Genomic DNA, 18,553 nt, shown 5'->3' on the forward strand with positions numbered 1-18,553 from the left:
AGCATGATGAAGGTTGGCTGTAACCAGTCTTGAGAGATTATGCCTGTATCGTGGATCTTATTAAATAGCTTTACTAATATATAATATATATTAATAATATATTAATGTTGTCGCTTTCTAATAACTTTACTATTTCTACTGATATTATATCAGGGTCTATGGCTTTTCCATTTTTAACTGAGTTCAGTGCATATTCTGCCTCTGATCTTAGAATGTGTGGACCTTCCATCTGTTCCTAAGTATTTTCTGGGTTTTGCCTGTTATTAGTAAAGAGTTCTATATATAATTCACCCATTCTTGTATTTTATCATCCTTTTTGGATACTATTTCTCCTTTTCTGTTTTAAAGGATACATAGTTGTTTTCTCTTAAATATACCTGAGGTCTCTTTCAGCTTTTTGTGTAGATTAAAACTGTTATGCTTTTCCTGTAGAAATTCTATTTCTTTACATTTTTCATTCATCCAGATTTCTTTTGCTTCTTTGATCTTCTCTTTAATTCTATGATTCAGATCTTGACGCTTTTTTTTTTTTTTTTTTTTTTAATCTCTGGATTCTTTAACTTTCCTATATCAAACCTTTTTTGTTGTTGTTTCTTAAGTATAGCTTTCAGTCTAAGTTTTAACTCTGTCATCAGTAGATTATGATCTGAAGCAATATCCACACTTGGATAGGTTTTTGTACTCGTTACAGAACTTCGAAATTGTTGATTAATTAGGAAGTAATCGATTTGGCTTCTGACTATCTTTTTCTGTTATTATCCTGTGGTGATCGGCAAGTGTATAGCCTTCGGTGTGGTAGCTTAAACCGCGTGTTTGTGATTATTAGTTCCTCCTCTTCTTGACAGAATTGAATAAGACGGTCTTATTTCTTGTTCCCAGTCCATGTTCGTCATCTCTATCTTCACTTCTACCTTTCCCAACTTCACTATCGAAATCACCCATGATGATGTTAAGATCATGTCTCTTTGTATTTTTCATTAGCTCTTTTAATTGTTCATAAAATTCTTTGATCTCAGTATAAGATAGATATCTATTGGTTGACCTTTCAGTTTTAATAACATCATCCTATCTGAGTAGGGAATGAAGGTCAACAGTGACGTATTAGCATCTTTGTTTAATATTATTCCAACTTCGTTTTTATGATTGTATTCACTACTTCCAGAGTGGTACATTGTCATGTCATCAACTTGAGTTTTGCCTGATCCTGGCCACCTAACTTCACTCATTCCTATAATCCCAATTTCAAGTCTTTTAATTAGCTGGATAGCATTTCTTAATTACCTGCTTCATACAAGGTTCTGACATTCCAGGTGGACACCATTTTGAGCCCAGAGATACTTTGCACCCTCTCCCATTTAAGGGACACTGGGATCTTGCAGCCATTTGTATAGATTTGCTCTCCATGATGGTTAGTCTGGAGAGAATAGAGCAATAGTTTCTACATTTGCTTTCTGTTCAACAGAGTATTACAGATGTAATACTGTTGTAATGTAATATTACAGATGGCAATACAGTTTATTTACACAATAAACTGTATTGCCATCTGCAATCTAATCACAAGCTTTACCATCATCATGAGATTTCAACCTTATGTCAGTACTGACAAAGCTGCCTCCCTTTGTCAGAGGATTGAATCCTTTAATTTTCTTTGTAACCCTAGGTAGGGCTCTAACCAGGTATTGACAGCCAGAGCCAGTCTAATTCCAGATTGTTTATAAAGGTTTGCTGCTCTGAAGATTCTTCCGCACATTTCACCGTTGGGATATGAATCCTCTTCCGCTGATTTGTCTGTTGTTTTTCACAGGGGTCCGTTAGCATCCTTGCAGGGAATTTACCTTATGGAAGGGCCCAAATTTAAGTACAGATTATTGTTATGTTCCCATAATTTTTTATCTGTTTGTCATAAAGTGAAAATGTGATCTTGACACCTCTCCTCTATTTGGCCTGAATCCAACTAGTTCTTAAAGTTTCTCACACTCAACCGCTTTTCAAGTGCGCCTTCATAAATCTTACCTTGGAACACTGGAGAAATTCCTCTGTAATTCTCACGTTCCTCTACTTCGACCATCTCGATTTTGACCTTCTGACTAAGCCTTCTGAATTAAGTAGTGTAGCCACTACAAGACTTTTATACCTCTATCTTTGAGCATTTCTGGCTGAATCTCATCTGCTCTATTTGGCTTTCCATATTTCAAGTTTTTGATGACTTTTTCCTATCTCAAGTATTGTTATATACTCCTGTTTGCATTTTTCTTGAATATTTTCTATTATGGTTGTCACTGCTTATTTCATTTAATTTCATTTACTCCACACACCTATGATATCTTAAGTTTTCATGTTGCCTTTATCATCTTTGAGTCCTTTTATATACTCTTACCTGAATTATAAATTAAAGATGCCAAGAAATTATATTCTTGGTTTAATCCTTTATCCAAGTGTAAGCAAACAAAGTTTGCCCCTGAAGTATTTTCAGGACAGGGCAACTCGTGTATAGAATCAAATGACTTTACATCCCTTGCCTTAGTATCCCATAATGCTATGCATTATTCCCATAGGTTGAAGTAATGCAAAAGTCATATTTTCATATATGAGTACCCAAAAGGTGTCGCCCCGTTGTTGGAAGTTTTTCCACTTGGTTATGCTATAAATTAAAGATGCCAAGAAATTATATTCTTGGTTTAATCCTTTATCCAAATATCCACCTTTTGGCTACTCGTATATGAAAATATGACTTCTGCATTATTTCACTTCTGGATCTGGCTCCCACTGATGAGACCCCCAATAAAGGTCGAAACCTGCCTGGGTAGCGACTCTTCCTAAAATGCATAGCATTATACATGTCCGTAAGAATATGTGCTTTGCATTATGGGATACTAAGGCAAGTGATGTGAAGTCATTAGCTTCTATATATGAGTTGCCTTGTCTTGAAAATACTTTAGGCACAAACTTTGTTTGCTTACACTTGAATAAAGGATTAAACCAAAAATATCATTTCTTGGCATCTTTAATTTATAGTATAACCAAGTGGAAAAACTTCCTAATGACTATCTCTAATCCAGAGAATTTTAATAATAAGGTGTAACACCTTTTGGCTACTCATATATGAAAATATGATTTCTGCATTACTTCAACCTCAGTATCGCTTCTGGATCTGGCTCCCATTGATGCGACATCAATAAAGGTCGAAGCCAGTCTGGGTTGTGACCCTTCCCATAATGCATAGGCGTTATACATGTTCGTAAGGATATGTGTTCTTTGCGTTATGGGATACTAAGACACGTGATGAAGCATTAGCTTCTATGTACAAGTTGCCCAGTCCTGAAAATACTTCCGGTGCAAACTTTGTTTGCTTACACTTCGATAAAGGATTAAACCAAGAATATAATTTCTTGGCATCTTTAATTTACTGACCACAGCATTCTTAAATAGTTGCCTAAAACATGTGGTGATGCATGTGACCAACTATTTTGCATATATGCTGCATAACTAACATTTATGTATATCTGCATAAAGGTTTTTAATTCAGTGCCCATTATGTGTACTGTGTTGGAGCATTATTTATTCAGTAGCTCTTAAATAAAATGTTATAATATCATCTGATGTTACTTTCCAAACACTAGTCTGTTTTGTATGGCAACTGCATTTGAGTCTGCTTGTCTTCTAGGAGGCAAAACCTCAGGCTTTATGTCCCACATCTTTGACAGCCCATTGCCATAACCTGCTTCAGCATTTGTTTACTTCTACATTATTCACTTCCAGTAAGTCTTTTACTGTGTTTTCACATTCCAGTGCCCATTGTTAGCTTATCTAGTGAAATGAATAGTATTAATAGAAATTATTTTAGGTCATATTTTAGTCCTTTTACAATTTTCTTTTTGAAATAATTATGTTGAGGAATAAAGCAGTAAATATATATTTGTATAGCAATAATTCATCAGGTCAACATGCCAAATTGTAATTATGGCATATTATAATTTAGTAGATCATTATTTCAAAAAAAAAAAAAAAGGTTTAAATGCAGTCAGATCTTTTGATGTAGTGATAAAATTGAAACTTAGTTCAAAATTTCTGGTATTAGAATATTTTCAAGGATTAATTAGGTAGTACCTGTGTGACCTATTGATGTTCAAATTTTGAAGGGATAAAACTGTTGAACTGTTATTTCTTATACATATTTAGCAAATATCTGTATCAGATTATTGATTTATTTATAAAGCTGTTTTTCTTTCTAGCAACCGACATTCAGCAGCATCTCCAGACTATGTTTTATCTGCTTCGAAATGAGGATACATTAAAGATGGTATGTAGAATTGGTAGTTTTATGTAAATCATAAAATATAAAATAATGGAATTAGCTATTAATACTGTACTTGTCTGCTATTCTATAATTATATTAAACATTTAGATGCATATTCTCCATGATTTCCTCTCCCACTGGCACCAAAACCATTTTTTTTTGCTTTAACTTTTTAAATTTCATTCACATTCGTTCATTTTGATCCACATATTGAAGCCTTATAGCAAGATATGAAGAATAAAAAAAAAAAAACATTAAACTGATAGTAATAAATAAAAACATAATCTTTATTAACAGTAATTATTATTATTAAGACAGACCTCCGGGGAGTCAGAGACTCATTGAGGGAGGCCACACACACACACACCAGCTATCATACTTATTATTGAATTCATTTCACACTGCTTGCACTCACAACATCCAATGGCAATCCATTTCAATCACACACTATCCTCTGAGAGAAAAATCTAGCCCTCACCCCCTTCTTAGTGGGCTTCATTCACAGCTCCCAAGGATGCCCTCTTGTCCTTTCCCTACCTTCTATCAATTGAAATCCTGTATGACCTTTTCAGAAGTTTGTAAGTCTCAATCATATCATATATTCATATATGATATGATTTTCATATATCATATATGATATATGAAAATCATATATTTTCCCATTATTTTATTTACTACCATGATAGATGGCTAAAAAAATTCTAGTCATTCCCAAGGCATTTGAATGAGTTTGGCATTATGGTCTTTGAATTTCATCTTATGGTATTCTTCCTTTCCTTTTTTGAATGGATTGCCAGCTTCCTCTGTAGTTGTTAATTGTGGATTATGGTGGATGGTTCCTATCATCAGACTTTTCAAGCAGTGCAGGTGTTCTCTAAGGCTCATTGCTTTCACCTCCACGTTCCTCAGATTTATCAGTAATTTTCTCTTGCTATCTTATCTTATTCATAGCTTGTTGATTGTACTCTCCACTCTTCTTTTTTCATTATCAAAAACTTGTAGTGCTCAGGTAATTCACTTTTCTGGATCTTCTTCAACCAGTGCCAAGGATTTCAGTGCAGAAACACTGAAATCCTTGATGTTCTTGTGGAAAGAGGATAACCCTGTGAATTTTAACAACACCAAGTGCAGTCTTTTTCATTTCCCAGAAGAAAGATCATGCCTCTCTTGAAAATATTCTGCTCACCAATTATGACAATTTTCTCTTCTTGGGTTCACTTTCACATCTCTCTTGTCCTGGAACAAGCACCTCAGGTTCTTATCCTCTTCAGCCTCTGCACTGCTATATAATATATATATATATATATATATAGAGAGAGAGAGAGAGAGAGATTTTATTTTACCTTTCTCAACACTTTAAAGGTCAACTCCATCCAACCTTAGAATACTGTTCCTAGAGTTGCACCGAAGACCTCCCTCAGAATGCTTGATTTCATTCAGACGATAGCAATTTGCTTAATTTTTTTGCCTTGGAAATACTTTTTCTGTAGGTATTTCCATGGGTACTTCTTCATCTAACTTGTGCAACCAGTCACTAGGTGTGTGTAAATTAGAAATGCGCATGTGCGCTCTCTTTTTGACCTGTGTCTTTGCTCATGTGTACACAGCTTAGAGGGAACGTTGATGGCAGTAGCCAGTTAGATCAAGCAGTACCCATGGAAAAACCTATAGAAAAGGTATTTCTTTTTCTATATGTATTTCCCTCTAAGCTGTGCACATGTGAGCACGGACACTGATCAAAAAGAGAGAGCATGCGTGTGCGTGCAAACACACATACACACAATGACTGGGTGCACAAGATTTTTGCTTTAAGAATTTCTAATTTACAGACAATTTTTTAACATACTATAAAAATGAATTACATGAAAAATCATATTTGCCACTTATTTTATTTAGTAATTTCTCCAGTATTACTGGAGAAATTACTAAATTACCTAATACACTCTAGTTGCTTTTATCCTATGTTATGTGAGCTAAGTGATGCTGATGTCAGCAAGTTGCAGAAGCATATTCATTTAAAGTATTGTTATCTACCCAAGTAGTCACTTGAAGAACTTGTGCAAATGATGATGGAGTTCTGTAGCTATTGTGGATTTAAGCAAATTAATTTAGTGCTCAAAATTTCACAAGTTATAACTAGATGAAAAAAGAGCAACATGAGCACTATTGCACTAACGCACACATTGAGGCTGGAAACTTGCATATGAAAAGTTTTTCATGCACATATGGCTTCCACAGTATTAGAGGGAACATTAACTACTAATCCTGCACTTTCCTCTAATCGCATATGAACGTGAGCAGCTACTGGTCAACACCCATAATACAATTCAACTCCAGACTCATTGAACTAACTTCTCTTCCTTCAATCCTACTCATTAACTTCTCATCCTTCATCTACATCAAAACAAATGCCTTTCTTATTTCTAACCATTTATGACAATGTTGTGCATAGTCATGTCATAGCGCTTGAAACCGCTCGTGTATTGTGCCAATATATATATATAATGAGTTGCTGCCATATAGCTGTGATGTATGTGATACCATAATTTATTATTATTATTTGACACCTCCAGGGAGTCCAAAGTCTCACCAAGAGAGGGAACCTGCTCTACAACTCTGTCTCCACCACTCAATCCACCAACTGACCGCAACTACACCAACGCCATCTACCAACGACTACCGCCACTATTTTTTTCCCCAGACAATCACAAACATGCATGCCCACAGCGGGATTCGAACCACAGCCTTTTGGCTGGAAAGCAGATATGCTAGCCAGCCAGGCAGGCATCTGAATTTATGTTCAGATTTAAAGAAATAATTGATGATTTTTTGTATTATTAATATTAACCGACATATAAATGCCAATGTAATATTATTCTAAACAAAAAGTGAAGGGTTTTTGTTAGGTCTGTGATTGTTTTTTTTTTTTTTTTTTTTAAATAAAAATCATAAATTTACCAAATTTATTATTCTGGAAGGACATCATGTTGGAGCTGTAATAATATTTATCTTTTAATTTTATTATTATTGATATTTTATTTATTTATTTCGTATTTAACGTCGTCGGACTGCATGTTTGTAATGTCTTTTTCTTAACAGTTGTAATACCGAGTTTATTATTGCTTGAGCTAGTTCTTAATGCCCAAAACTTGTGATTAGTCTTAATCTTTTAGTCTATAGTTTTTCTCCCCCCTTTCTCTCAAGGCCATAAGTAAACTATTTCACGTGCTCAAAGTGTAGACTTAGGAAATGTTTCTGGCTGGAACCAACTCCTTAATCTACCTTGCTGTATTTCTCTAGTATTGATCCTTAAAATTTATTTTTTATTTACTGCACCATTAAAGATCGCATAAAATAATTGTTTTTCTTTTCCTTACATGCAAGAGAAATGTTCAGCTAAGCACGAAAAATATCTCTTAGATTATTTCTAATTCAAGCAACTCCTAATTCTTAATATCAGTCAGTCGTGGCTATCACTATTCTTTGGTCACACAGGGTCTATATTTTTATGAGCAGTGCATTGGTAAGGTAAGATCAGGCAAGTTATTAACAAAACAAACATATTTATTCATTCTAACACAAATTAATTACAAAATTTAAACTGCACATGTCAAGTGTCTGGTTCAGCCTAATACAACTAGATAACAATGGAAGCAATACAAATCACGTGTCTAATTCTCCATACGATCATTCACGCATTTTCGCTTGAGCTTTAAAACAAAGACATTAAAATTTCACATAAATTTTCAGACACGTGGATAGACTTAAATACACTTTATCTTTACTCATGTTATAAACAGGAAAAGTTAAAGCTTTTTAACCACATTCAAATAAAATCCACATTCAATTTCTTTGCATCACACAATATTAGCAAATTCCTTAAAACTATATATAATACTTATTCACATTCAAACAGAAGTATGGCTTTCCGACTTCTCTAATACAGGTATCCCTTGCTTAGCGCGGATTTGATTATCGCGGCGAAATTAATTGTGGCAATCCCTTGATATACGCAGCAAGAGTTTTGATTAACGTGTCTTTAACCTTGAGGAGCTTGCAGCTGATCTGACAGATACAAGCAAAATGTTTAATATAAATATTCTTACACAATTAATTGTATAGTTGGAGGTCATGAGTAGCTGTGCATTTACATGTTACGAGTGATATTCCACACTGTTTTTTGCTCAGTTTGGTTTAACACATGTTATGTAAAGGTTTGTGATATTTGACAGTCAACTGTATCTGAGAGATACCGCGACCTCCGATGTCAGTATAATATGGTTTAGTTTTTTTTTTTTTCTTCATTCAATAATTTCTAGATTGTAACTGAAAATAAATAAACCATCATGTATTACAATAGAGAGCCAAAGACTTATTTATCATACATGTCCTCTAGGAGATGCGCTTTACATTTATGGAAAATACTAAGGAAAGTGATCTGGATCATACTCCACCTTTACTTCGAGTTGCCCATAAGGTTATTTATGCTTGCATCCAATGAAATTTTTAGTTTCTTTATATTCAGCATGAAATTCTAGTAGTTTCTCTATTCGGCTTTGAAATAATGTTGGATTCAATATCCACTTAATTTGTACCATCATGTATTATATTTGCAGTGTTTTTTTCTTTATGTTTTATTGCTTGTTTGCCAAAGTATGGAGATTCATTTTGCTTGTTATCGTAGAATTTATGCTGATAAAAAAAAGCTAAAACTGCTCAAATGACTCTTGATAACTTCTTTTGATAAAAAAATTGCAGTAACTAATGTAAGTACAAGCATATATTAAACATTTACTTTGCATTCATTTTTTATCTTTCCTAAAAGAGTACCACATAAAACGAATTATTAATACAATAATCGATCATGGACGAATTGTAATTTTTACCATTAATTATTAGATTTGGTTAACGCGATTTTGATATACACAGTAACATTGAGGGATTAATTAACTGCGTTAATCGAGGGATACCTGTAGTTTCTTTGCTAATCGACAATAGAACCAACATTTGTCGCTTAATTTTCATATTCTAGGAATTCACATAAAACATCTTACTTACAATCTTGCCAGCTCGTTACATATAGTCCTATATCCTAAAGGTATATGGGCACGTTCCGCTTCTTCCAAAAAAAAGAACTTTCGATCGGGCTCTAGGTTATGGCAACAATACTATACTAAAGCACACACGTAGATTATCGAAGAATCATACGGTAGGACATCTCAAAAAGACTGTCTCTGCTGCTATCTAACTTTCCATCTTCATCGAGACTCCATGCTTGCAGGAACGTAACTCTCCCTGTCCTCGGAAAAGGCTTGGCACAGGAAACAACTTAGAAGCGAGAGCCCTTTGGCCCCTAAATCTCTGCGTTTTATCTCACTCTCCCGACCTTGGCCCTTCTTCAAATGTAGTCCCCAGGATTTACCGGAGGGTTTTGCTTCGCCACCCACACTATCGTTGAGTTTTGGCAGGAAAACTCGTAATCCGGTGACCTTCGCTGTTTTCGCTAGCCTTAGGTCTATTTGTCTAATCCTGTCTGAGCTTATTTTCTGTTTTTATAATTCCAGTATTTCTTATAAGAATGATCTAACAATTTGTTACTAGATTTAATACAGCAAAGTGAGTTATTACATTAATTTAATTACAAGTTCATTCATCTTCAAGGCCCACCTTTTTTTAATTAGGTTGTGGGAGCAGCAGCTGCAAGAGGAACTTCCAATGGTCACGCTCCTCTGCCACCAAGCTCAGGTGTTCTGGTGGGACTCCCAAACGTGTCCACCCAAGGTTTTGGATATAATTTATCCAGCGAGTCCTTGGCCTCCCACCCTCTGGCTTGGCAAAGAGGGCCTGCTGGGGGAGCCTTTCTTGTGGCATTCTGACCAGGTGCCCTTACCAATGTAACTGCGATCTCTCAACACGGAGAAGCAACAGTTGAGTATTGAAGGTTTCCTGAATTGCAGAGCTTCTGTCAAGTCTTGTCAGCCCTGCAACAGCTATAAGGAATCTCATTTCATCCCCTTGGATTCGTGTCCGTATTCTTTCAGTCATTACCCAACTTGCTGAGCCAATCCGAGTATCTGGCTCTATGTCCCACTTTCCATTACTCGTGAATATGGACCCAAGCTATTTAAACTTCTCCACCTGTCTCAGGGGACTCCACTCACATGTAGAGTACACTGGGATGGTTGTCTTCAGATCACAAATATTTCAGTTTTGGCCACACTGATCTTCATTCCGGCTTCTGCACAAACAGCTACAAACCTGTCCAGTATTTTATATAAATTTAATTTCCCATGTAAAATCGACATAGAAAAAAAATATTACTGTGTTTTTTTTCTATACGTGATTTTACAAAGCATCCATGCCCACAGCGGGATTCGAACCCACAGCCTTTTGGCTGGAGAGCAGATATGCTAACCACTCAGCCAGCCAGGCCAGCATCTGAATTTATGTTTGGATTTAAAGAAATAATTGAAGATTTTTTGTATTATTATTATTAACCGACATATAAATGCCAATGTAATATTATTCTAAACAAAAAGTGAAGGGATTTTGTTAGGTCTGTGATTGTATTTTTTATTTTTTAAATAAAAATCATAAATTTATCAAATTTATTATTCTGGGAGGACATCATGTTGGAGCTTTAATGGAATATTTATAGCACTAGGAAAGGATTAAAAATTAATTTTAATGCTTCCCGTATTTCATCTCAATCACTGAGATATCGTCAGGGTTTACAAATAACTCTTGTAACATACACACGAAGACAACACAATACTAAAAGAAACGATGGGTGACTCTAAAATCCTATCTAGGTGGTGCATCCTCTAATGGGCATTTGTAGGTGGCCTGGGATGTAAGGTGGGAATTCTGACAATTATTGTTTCCCAAATTTTGGGAAGTTTTATGCATCCATATTTATTTAAATTCAGCTGATTTCTTAGTGCTGCTGCAGATTCTAAAAACAGTCTTTGCTTTTTAAATTTACTATTGTGGAGCATGGTGGTTTTCTTCCAGGAGATCCTGTGGGTGTATCCAATACATGGTTGGTCTACAAGGCCAGGTTGACCATAGTCATGATTGCAGATGTACAATTTGTGTTCTTCTAAACAAATGGCTGCTGATCTACCTGTCTGTCCAATGTAAGCCAACTTGCAGGAACAGGGTACTTTATATAATCCAGGCACTGAGAGAGGAGCTGATCTTTGGTAGAATGGATAAGGATAGCAAGTTTTCAGTAGGGGCTTAAAAGCTGTGTTGAGGTTGTACTTTTTAAAAGACCTGATGTGCCACAGATGTAGGGATGAGATTGGCATTTCTGAAATCCTTCTGATGGGCAAGGAACTGATATTTTTTTAAATTCTGTAATCACTGTATCCATTGGAAAGGAAGGCGTTGCATATGTGGTTGAGTTCGATTTAAAGAGAGGTTCTACTGGAACAAAGATTATAGGCTCTATTGGTTAGAGTTTTAATAATTCCATATTGTTGAGAGGGGTGGTGGTGGGAAAGTTTGTGAATGTGTCTGCCTGTGTGAGGAATATAATCGAAAAATGGATATTATTCTCTGAGATCATGCTACCTACATTCCACTAGATCATGATCCCTTAAAAACAAAAATTAAAAAATTTTAAAAATTACTTAAAAAGTATGATCCTGGCTGCTGGACATTACAGCAAAACTCAAACCCTTCAGTTCTCACCCCTCCTCCCCCTTTCTGGATATATGGTTTACCTAACATCCACAAACCTAATTCTCACCAAAGACTAGTAAATGTCGCTACATATTGTCAAAACAGCTGGCTAACTCTCTTACCTACAAATGCCCATAGAGGGTATACCACCTAGATGCGACTTTAGAGCCAACCACGTGTTTCTTTTAGCATTGTATTGTCTTTGTGTGCGTGTGTGTGTTACAAGAGTTAGTTGTCATCCTTGAAGATGTCTTAGATACTGAGATGAAATATTGGAAGCATTAAAATTAGTTTTTAATCCTTTCCTAGTGTTTTAATATTCCATTAAACCTCGAATTAACATGCTCTGTTACAATTTAGCATACTTCTACTTATATACTATAGTCATTGTTAAAAGCAAAGAAAGCAAAAGTAATGACATTTGTGAGTCCACTGAATAGGAGCACTCATATCAGGCATGTGCAAATTTCAGTTGTCATTTGACTTGAAGTTAGGGTGCTTCTATGAATGGTCAAAGTTTTGAAGGTCAAATAAATAGTATATTACTCTACTTTATATAAAAAATACTGTATTCACAACACCAGTTCTCTCCTGTGATGTGTACAGGTTGTTCTCAGTGTAGCTTTGTTCATTGTTCAAGTGAAATGCCTTTTTCCCAGTTGCAACGAGTTTTCATTTTGTTAAGTTATTTCACTAATTGTTGTTATGCATGTGTTGCGGAGGGATTTTGTGAAAAATATTTTGAACGATCTGTTGCAGATAAGAATTACTCCGGAAGACTTTCCATTTTGACTGACAATAAAATGGATGAGGTAAAGAAAGCACTGCAGCAGTCTCCAACAAAAAGCCTCGGGTAACTTGCCATGCAATCATCGTCATACAGTAGTGCTCAGAAAGCTGCAAGATTGTTACGCCTTTATCCATATCGTGTGCACTCAGTCCGTGAACTGAAGGATCCAGACAAAGGCAAAACGAATCATCTTCTGTAGATGTTTGCACTCATGCGTTGAAGTATGTGGTATAGAAATGCTTGATACAGTTTTCTTCAGTGACGATGTCTAGTTTCACCTCATGGGAATAGTCAAAACAATAGGATTTGGTCGTGTGAAAATCCACATATTTTTCATGAAAAAGTCTTCCATTCTCAAAAAATTTGAGTTTGGTGTGATATCACACCATAGTATAAATGAGACCCATTTTCTTTGAAACTATGGTGAATAGTTCATCTACCAAGGCATCGTCACACAGTTCGTGGCACTCCTTGATATCAGCAAATGCTACTGTTGGTCCAGCTAGACAGTGCCACATGTCGAATAGTACTATACATTTTTTGCAAGAATTTTTTGGTGTCTTTCTCATCTCAAAAGAATTGTGGCCTCCAAGATCACCACATTAATCACCAAAAGATTTTTCCTTTGAGGGGTATCTCAAAGGTGTTGTTTATCAGAATAATCCTCAAACACACACACACACACACACACACTGGATGAACTGAAAATGAACATTTCAACAGCGATTGAAAACATCAGTGTGTAGGTGCTTCACATGGTGGCATCAAACCTGGTAAAAAGAGCATGAGTTTGCTCTTTCACGAAGGAGGTGGTCACTTTCAACATAAGTTATAATAAAGTTCGTATTCTTTTTTTATAAAGGTTTGATTATAACCGGTATTTGTAGCTGTTTCATTTTTCATATACTTGTAATTAACCTCGAAACAGATATGTTGTTTCTCGGTTGTGCAACTTTACGATCACTCTGTACTTAATGGAATCTTCAGCAAGTAATGTGAGAAATAATAGATATGATTTTAGACCTCTCCAGTTGATAATAATTCATTGTCTTTGAAATTAGAGCCATAAATGTTAGTAAAGTAGATATGAAAATGGTTTCGTCCCATGATTTTATTCTTTTAAATTATATTTTGGTTGCATTTTTATTTGTCACATTATACCAGGGCTACTGTGCAAGTGTATTTTTAAAGATATCTTTCAGTTTTCATTTATCTTGTTTGTATAGTTTTGCTTTAGTTTAGCAGAAATAACTATGTGTTGCTTTCATGAGCCCTTCAGTTGGTTTTCATGTTTGGTGAGAGAAAGGCCTTTGTCATCTCTATATAAGATCAGTAAACTCACTTTGGAATGTAAAGCCATTTGAGGTCATTTTTACCTTCCTAGATGGGCAATTCCTTTCATGTTGGATGCCTGTGGTGGAAGTAACTTCCTGATGATAGTATTGGTCATTTCTATTCTTCGTTTTGGTATACTTCCTGTATTCTTTGCTCTTTTCATGAGTCTTTTACTTACCTGTTTTCCATACCACCACCATCATCACTGGATCTAATGCCCTTCTAATGCTTGCAGTGATATATTCACACTACCAGGCAGATCCTGGTAGTGTGCATATATCACTTTAGCCTCTTCTTCAGCAAGATGAGTTGTCCTGGATGGCCTGTCCGAATCTGTCATCTTGTTCAGTGATTCTTAACTAGGGGGCTGCAGAAAATTTATAGAACATTTCTAGTTTTTAAAATTTTGAAATCTTAAAATAATTATTTTTGCTCATTATTTTACTTTGTTTCAAACTTGTATCATTTTGTATTAGTAATCTGAATTATGCAGTTTAATGCAGTAGTTTCTTTTGTGGTGGCACCTACCACAAGTCGACTTTTTGCTGGTGACAACACTGCAAGTCGTGGCATCTGCCCACTGGACGTGTGATAGAAGTGATAAAATGAGCAAACAAAAAACATTATTTGATTTCCTAAATGTAAATACAGTAAAATTTTTACATAATATTTAAGAAAAGTTGATTTCTGTTTTCTGATTTTTTTTATCATTATAATCAGAAAGTAAAATCACTATTTAAAAAAGAAATTAATTATTATTATTATTATGTTACTACAAACTAGGGGGCCGCAACTACTAAAAGGTTAAGAGCCACTGATCTAGTTGGCTTGCCTGTAAGGGTTTGCAGGAGCCTACTAGTTAACTAATTTTTCATAATAAAAGTGTGTGTATGTAAAGATCATTTATAATAACTTTTATATTGTTTCCAGTTGAAGTAAATAGTGCAGTGATGGAATCTAGCTGAATCCAGAAGACTGTCTGTGTTTGCCTTCTTCTTGAAGCATGTCCACGCAGGTTTACCTGCATGGACATGCTTCATGACTTCTTTGTGCCCATGAAGATTCCTTGGTGACCAAGCTGAAATATTGGCATAATAATTTATTAGCTAAATAAATGTAGTAGAGATACATCAAGAAATAACAAGTATTAGCCAAACACCAACTTGAATGTATTACAGAGTGTATTTTCATTTCTTGAGCGACTGAAGAATGAAAATGGGCTAGTTTGTTATTTTAAAATTTCATTAGTATGAAATTTGTGGTTATAGTTGTGTTATATTGAATTTGATTAATTAGACATGTTCTGATTTTAAGAGGAACCTGTGGCATAGTAAATTAATATTTTAATTTTTCTATGTATTTTAATAGGTGATCCACCGAACGTTTTGCTTGTATTCCATTCCTATTACTGTAACAGACACTAAAGATGTACTATTAATTTTAGTATGAAATATTTGTCCTTTTACTAATTAAAGATATCTCTGTGGTTTTTTATGTTTTTCTTTATTAATTAATTAGACATGTTCTGTTTACTAAAAAAAGTTTTTTCCCCCTCTACAATAGGCAGTTAAGCTTGAAAGTATTCATGTTAGTCGTACACGTTATCTAGTAGTGGTATCATGTATAGGCGTGCAAGAAACAGAAGAAAGCTGTTTAGTTGGAATTGACTGTAATACCACAACCACAATAGGATTGGTACTGCCCGTGTGGGCTGACACATGCATAACACTTGATGGTGATGGGTAAGTGCATTTTAAAAATTATAATAAACAGTTTCCTTTCTTTTAATATTACATGATGATCAGAATTCATTTTGATAACTTATTACTATTGCTGTGTTAAGGATAATTATTTTAATTAAAAAAAAAAAAATGTTTTAACCTTCATATTAAGATCATCATCCAAAGTATACACATGTATATACAGAGACAAGCTACATTACAATTCAAACAGTATACCTGCCAAAATGAGTGATCTGATCAACCTTTATTCTACTGGCCTGATGTCTAGTGAAAAAAAAAAAAAAAAAAACTATCAAAGCTACATCCTGTATTTTATAGCATATACAGAGAACAAATTCTTATCATCTTTTGATATTTTCAGTACAGTATTAGTGGTGGCCTAATCAAGAATTTAACGAGTATTTGTTATATTAAGGATAATATCTTGGAGTATCATAGTCCTAATTATAATTTTAATTAATAATTAACTCTTACAACAAAAGGTTATGTGGGTAGAATATGTGTCATCCATAATCTTAAAATTTTTAGACCAATATTATTGTTAAGATTATAATTTCACAGGCTTCATTTATTATTATTATTATTATTATTATTATTATTACGTGATACCTACTTAAGTGGGAAAAGCTGCAGAAGAAAAAGAAGATTATTATGTGACACCTCCAAGGAGTCCAAATTTGCACTCATTCACTGGAAAGGCACCTGTTCATTGTAATGAACAGGTGCCTTTCCAGTGAATTCTATGTAGCGTACTCAGGGCATGATCAGAAAGGTCAGATTTACCATAGCTCCTTTTTTCCAGATAGGAATTGTGTGTCCACTTTCACCTATGTACAGATGCACTGAATACAGTATACTGTAGTCCCACCCCTGTTATCTGTAGGTTTGCTTTCTGCAGTTTCAGTTATGTGGTCAACACCGGTCTGAGAATATTAAATGTTCCAGAAGTAAACAATTTATAAGTTTTAAATTGCACATCATTCTGAGTAACATGATGAAATCTTGCATCATCCTGCCCAGGATATGAGTCATCCCTTCTTCCAGCATATCTATGCTGTAGCTTATAAGCTACCTGCCCGTTAGTCACTTAGTACACAGCCGAAAATATTAAATGGAAAATTCCAAAAATGAACGATTTATAAGTTTTAAATTGCACGCCATTCTGAGTAGGTCTTGATTATTAGTAATTGGCACGGTATCGCAGTGCTTGTGGTCAAGTAACCCTTATTTTACTTAATAATGGTCCTAAAGCGCAAGAGTAGTGATGCTGGCAATTTGGATATGCCAAAGAGAAGCTATAAAGTACTTCCTTTTACATGAAGATGTGAAAGTTCTAGAATTCATAAAATAATAAATAAATAATTAGATAATAAAAAAAAAAACATATGCCGAGGTTGATAAAATTCCATTCACATTCAGATAATTTTATTACAGTATTTTTATAAGTGTTCTATTTTATTATTAGTTATTGTTGTTAATCTTTTGCTGGCTAATTTATAAATTAAATTTTATTATAAATATGTATGTATAGGAAAAAACATAGTATATATAGGGTTTGGTGCCATCTGTGGGTAGGGTAGGGGTTGGAATGCATCCCTCGTGCATGGGGGGGGGGGGGTCTGTTCTACTCTGAGGTGAGCCAGGTGAAGAAGGGGATCCTTGGAGGAGTTGAATAAGTTCTTTCATTTGACAACAGATTTAAAGGTGGCATTAAGGTTGTATTTGTGTAGTATTCTTATTATTTTATGATATCCCCTTTAATGTATGGAATGGCTACTGTTTTATTGTAATCAAATTTATTTTATTATTATCTTGTGAAGAATTTTTGTTGATAGTATTTTTGCTGTAGCCATTTTTTTAGGAAAGTATTGCTGATAATCTATGCTTAAGTGCTTGCTCATTGGAGCAAATCTTTAAAGCCTATTTTTTGAGTGTTAATGACACACCTAGTTTTTGTGTTGGGTGGTGGTGGTAAGAGTTCGTGTATATATTGGCCAATATGTGTGGGCTTATAAGGAAACGGTGAAATGTAAGACTGCTGGAAGGTACACGTGTGACAAGTGTATCTGAAATTGGAAGTGTGTTCTGAACTTTCAGTTTCATTTGTGAATTTTATACATTTGTATTATTTGTTCAGGTAGCTGAGGATGACATCTAGAATCTGGCAGCTGTCAGGCCTGATAATGAAAACATCATTGCTGTGCTTAAGACAGACTTTGGGTTTCTAGAGCACACTGCTCAAATGCTTCCATATAAAAGTTAACAATGAGAAGGATAATTGGGGGTCCATGACTATAATTCAAATTATAATTCATTTTAGTACTCCAGGATCTTTTCCTTGATATAGTTCTTATGTTAAATTATTGATTAGGTTACCACTATTATTATTATTAAATGACACCCCCCCCCCATGGAGTCCAAAGACTCATCGAGGGAGGGCATAGGCTCTACAACTCTGTCTCCACCAGCTGCAACTACCATAATCATCATCTACTGCCCACCGCCACCAATAGATTTTCACAGACAATCACAAACATCCATGCCTATGGCAGTATTTAAACCTGCAGCCTTTTGGCTTGAAAGCAGATATGTATTAAAAGATAATTCATGACTTATTTTTAATGGTATTAACAATGGCAAAAGAACTATTTTATAAAAAGATGTTTTATTAACTTCTTATTTCACTGAATTTCAAATCAG

The 18,553-nt window shown here is 34.8% G+C and overlaps 1 protein-coding gene across 1 annotated transcript in view; it reads left to right on the top strand.

Annotated features, from left to right (window-relative positions):
- The window catches only part of ssh (Protein phosphatase Slingshot), a 412,359-nt gene that overhangs the window by 130,452 nt on the left and 263,354 nt on the right, over window positions 1–18,553 (top strand). Inside the window, exons 4-5 of the mRNA XM_090391626.1 lie at window positions 4,233–4,300; window positions 15,675–15,853. Coding sequence (XP_090247752.1) covers window positions 4,233–4,300; window positions 15,675–15,853 — 247 coding nt within the window. The remainder of the gene's footprint in view (window positions 1–4,232; window positions 4,301–15,674; window positions 15,854–18,553) is intronic.

This window comes from Typopeltis vanoorti, chromosome 4 (genome assembly GCF_054136105.1).
Source record: "Typopeltis vanoorti isolate ZY-2024b chromosome 4, IOZ_Tvanoo_1.0, whole genome shotgun sequence".
NCBI lineage: Eukaryota > Metazoa > Arthropoda > Arachnida > Uropygi > Thelyphonidae > Typopeltis > Typopeltis vanoorti.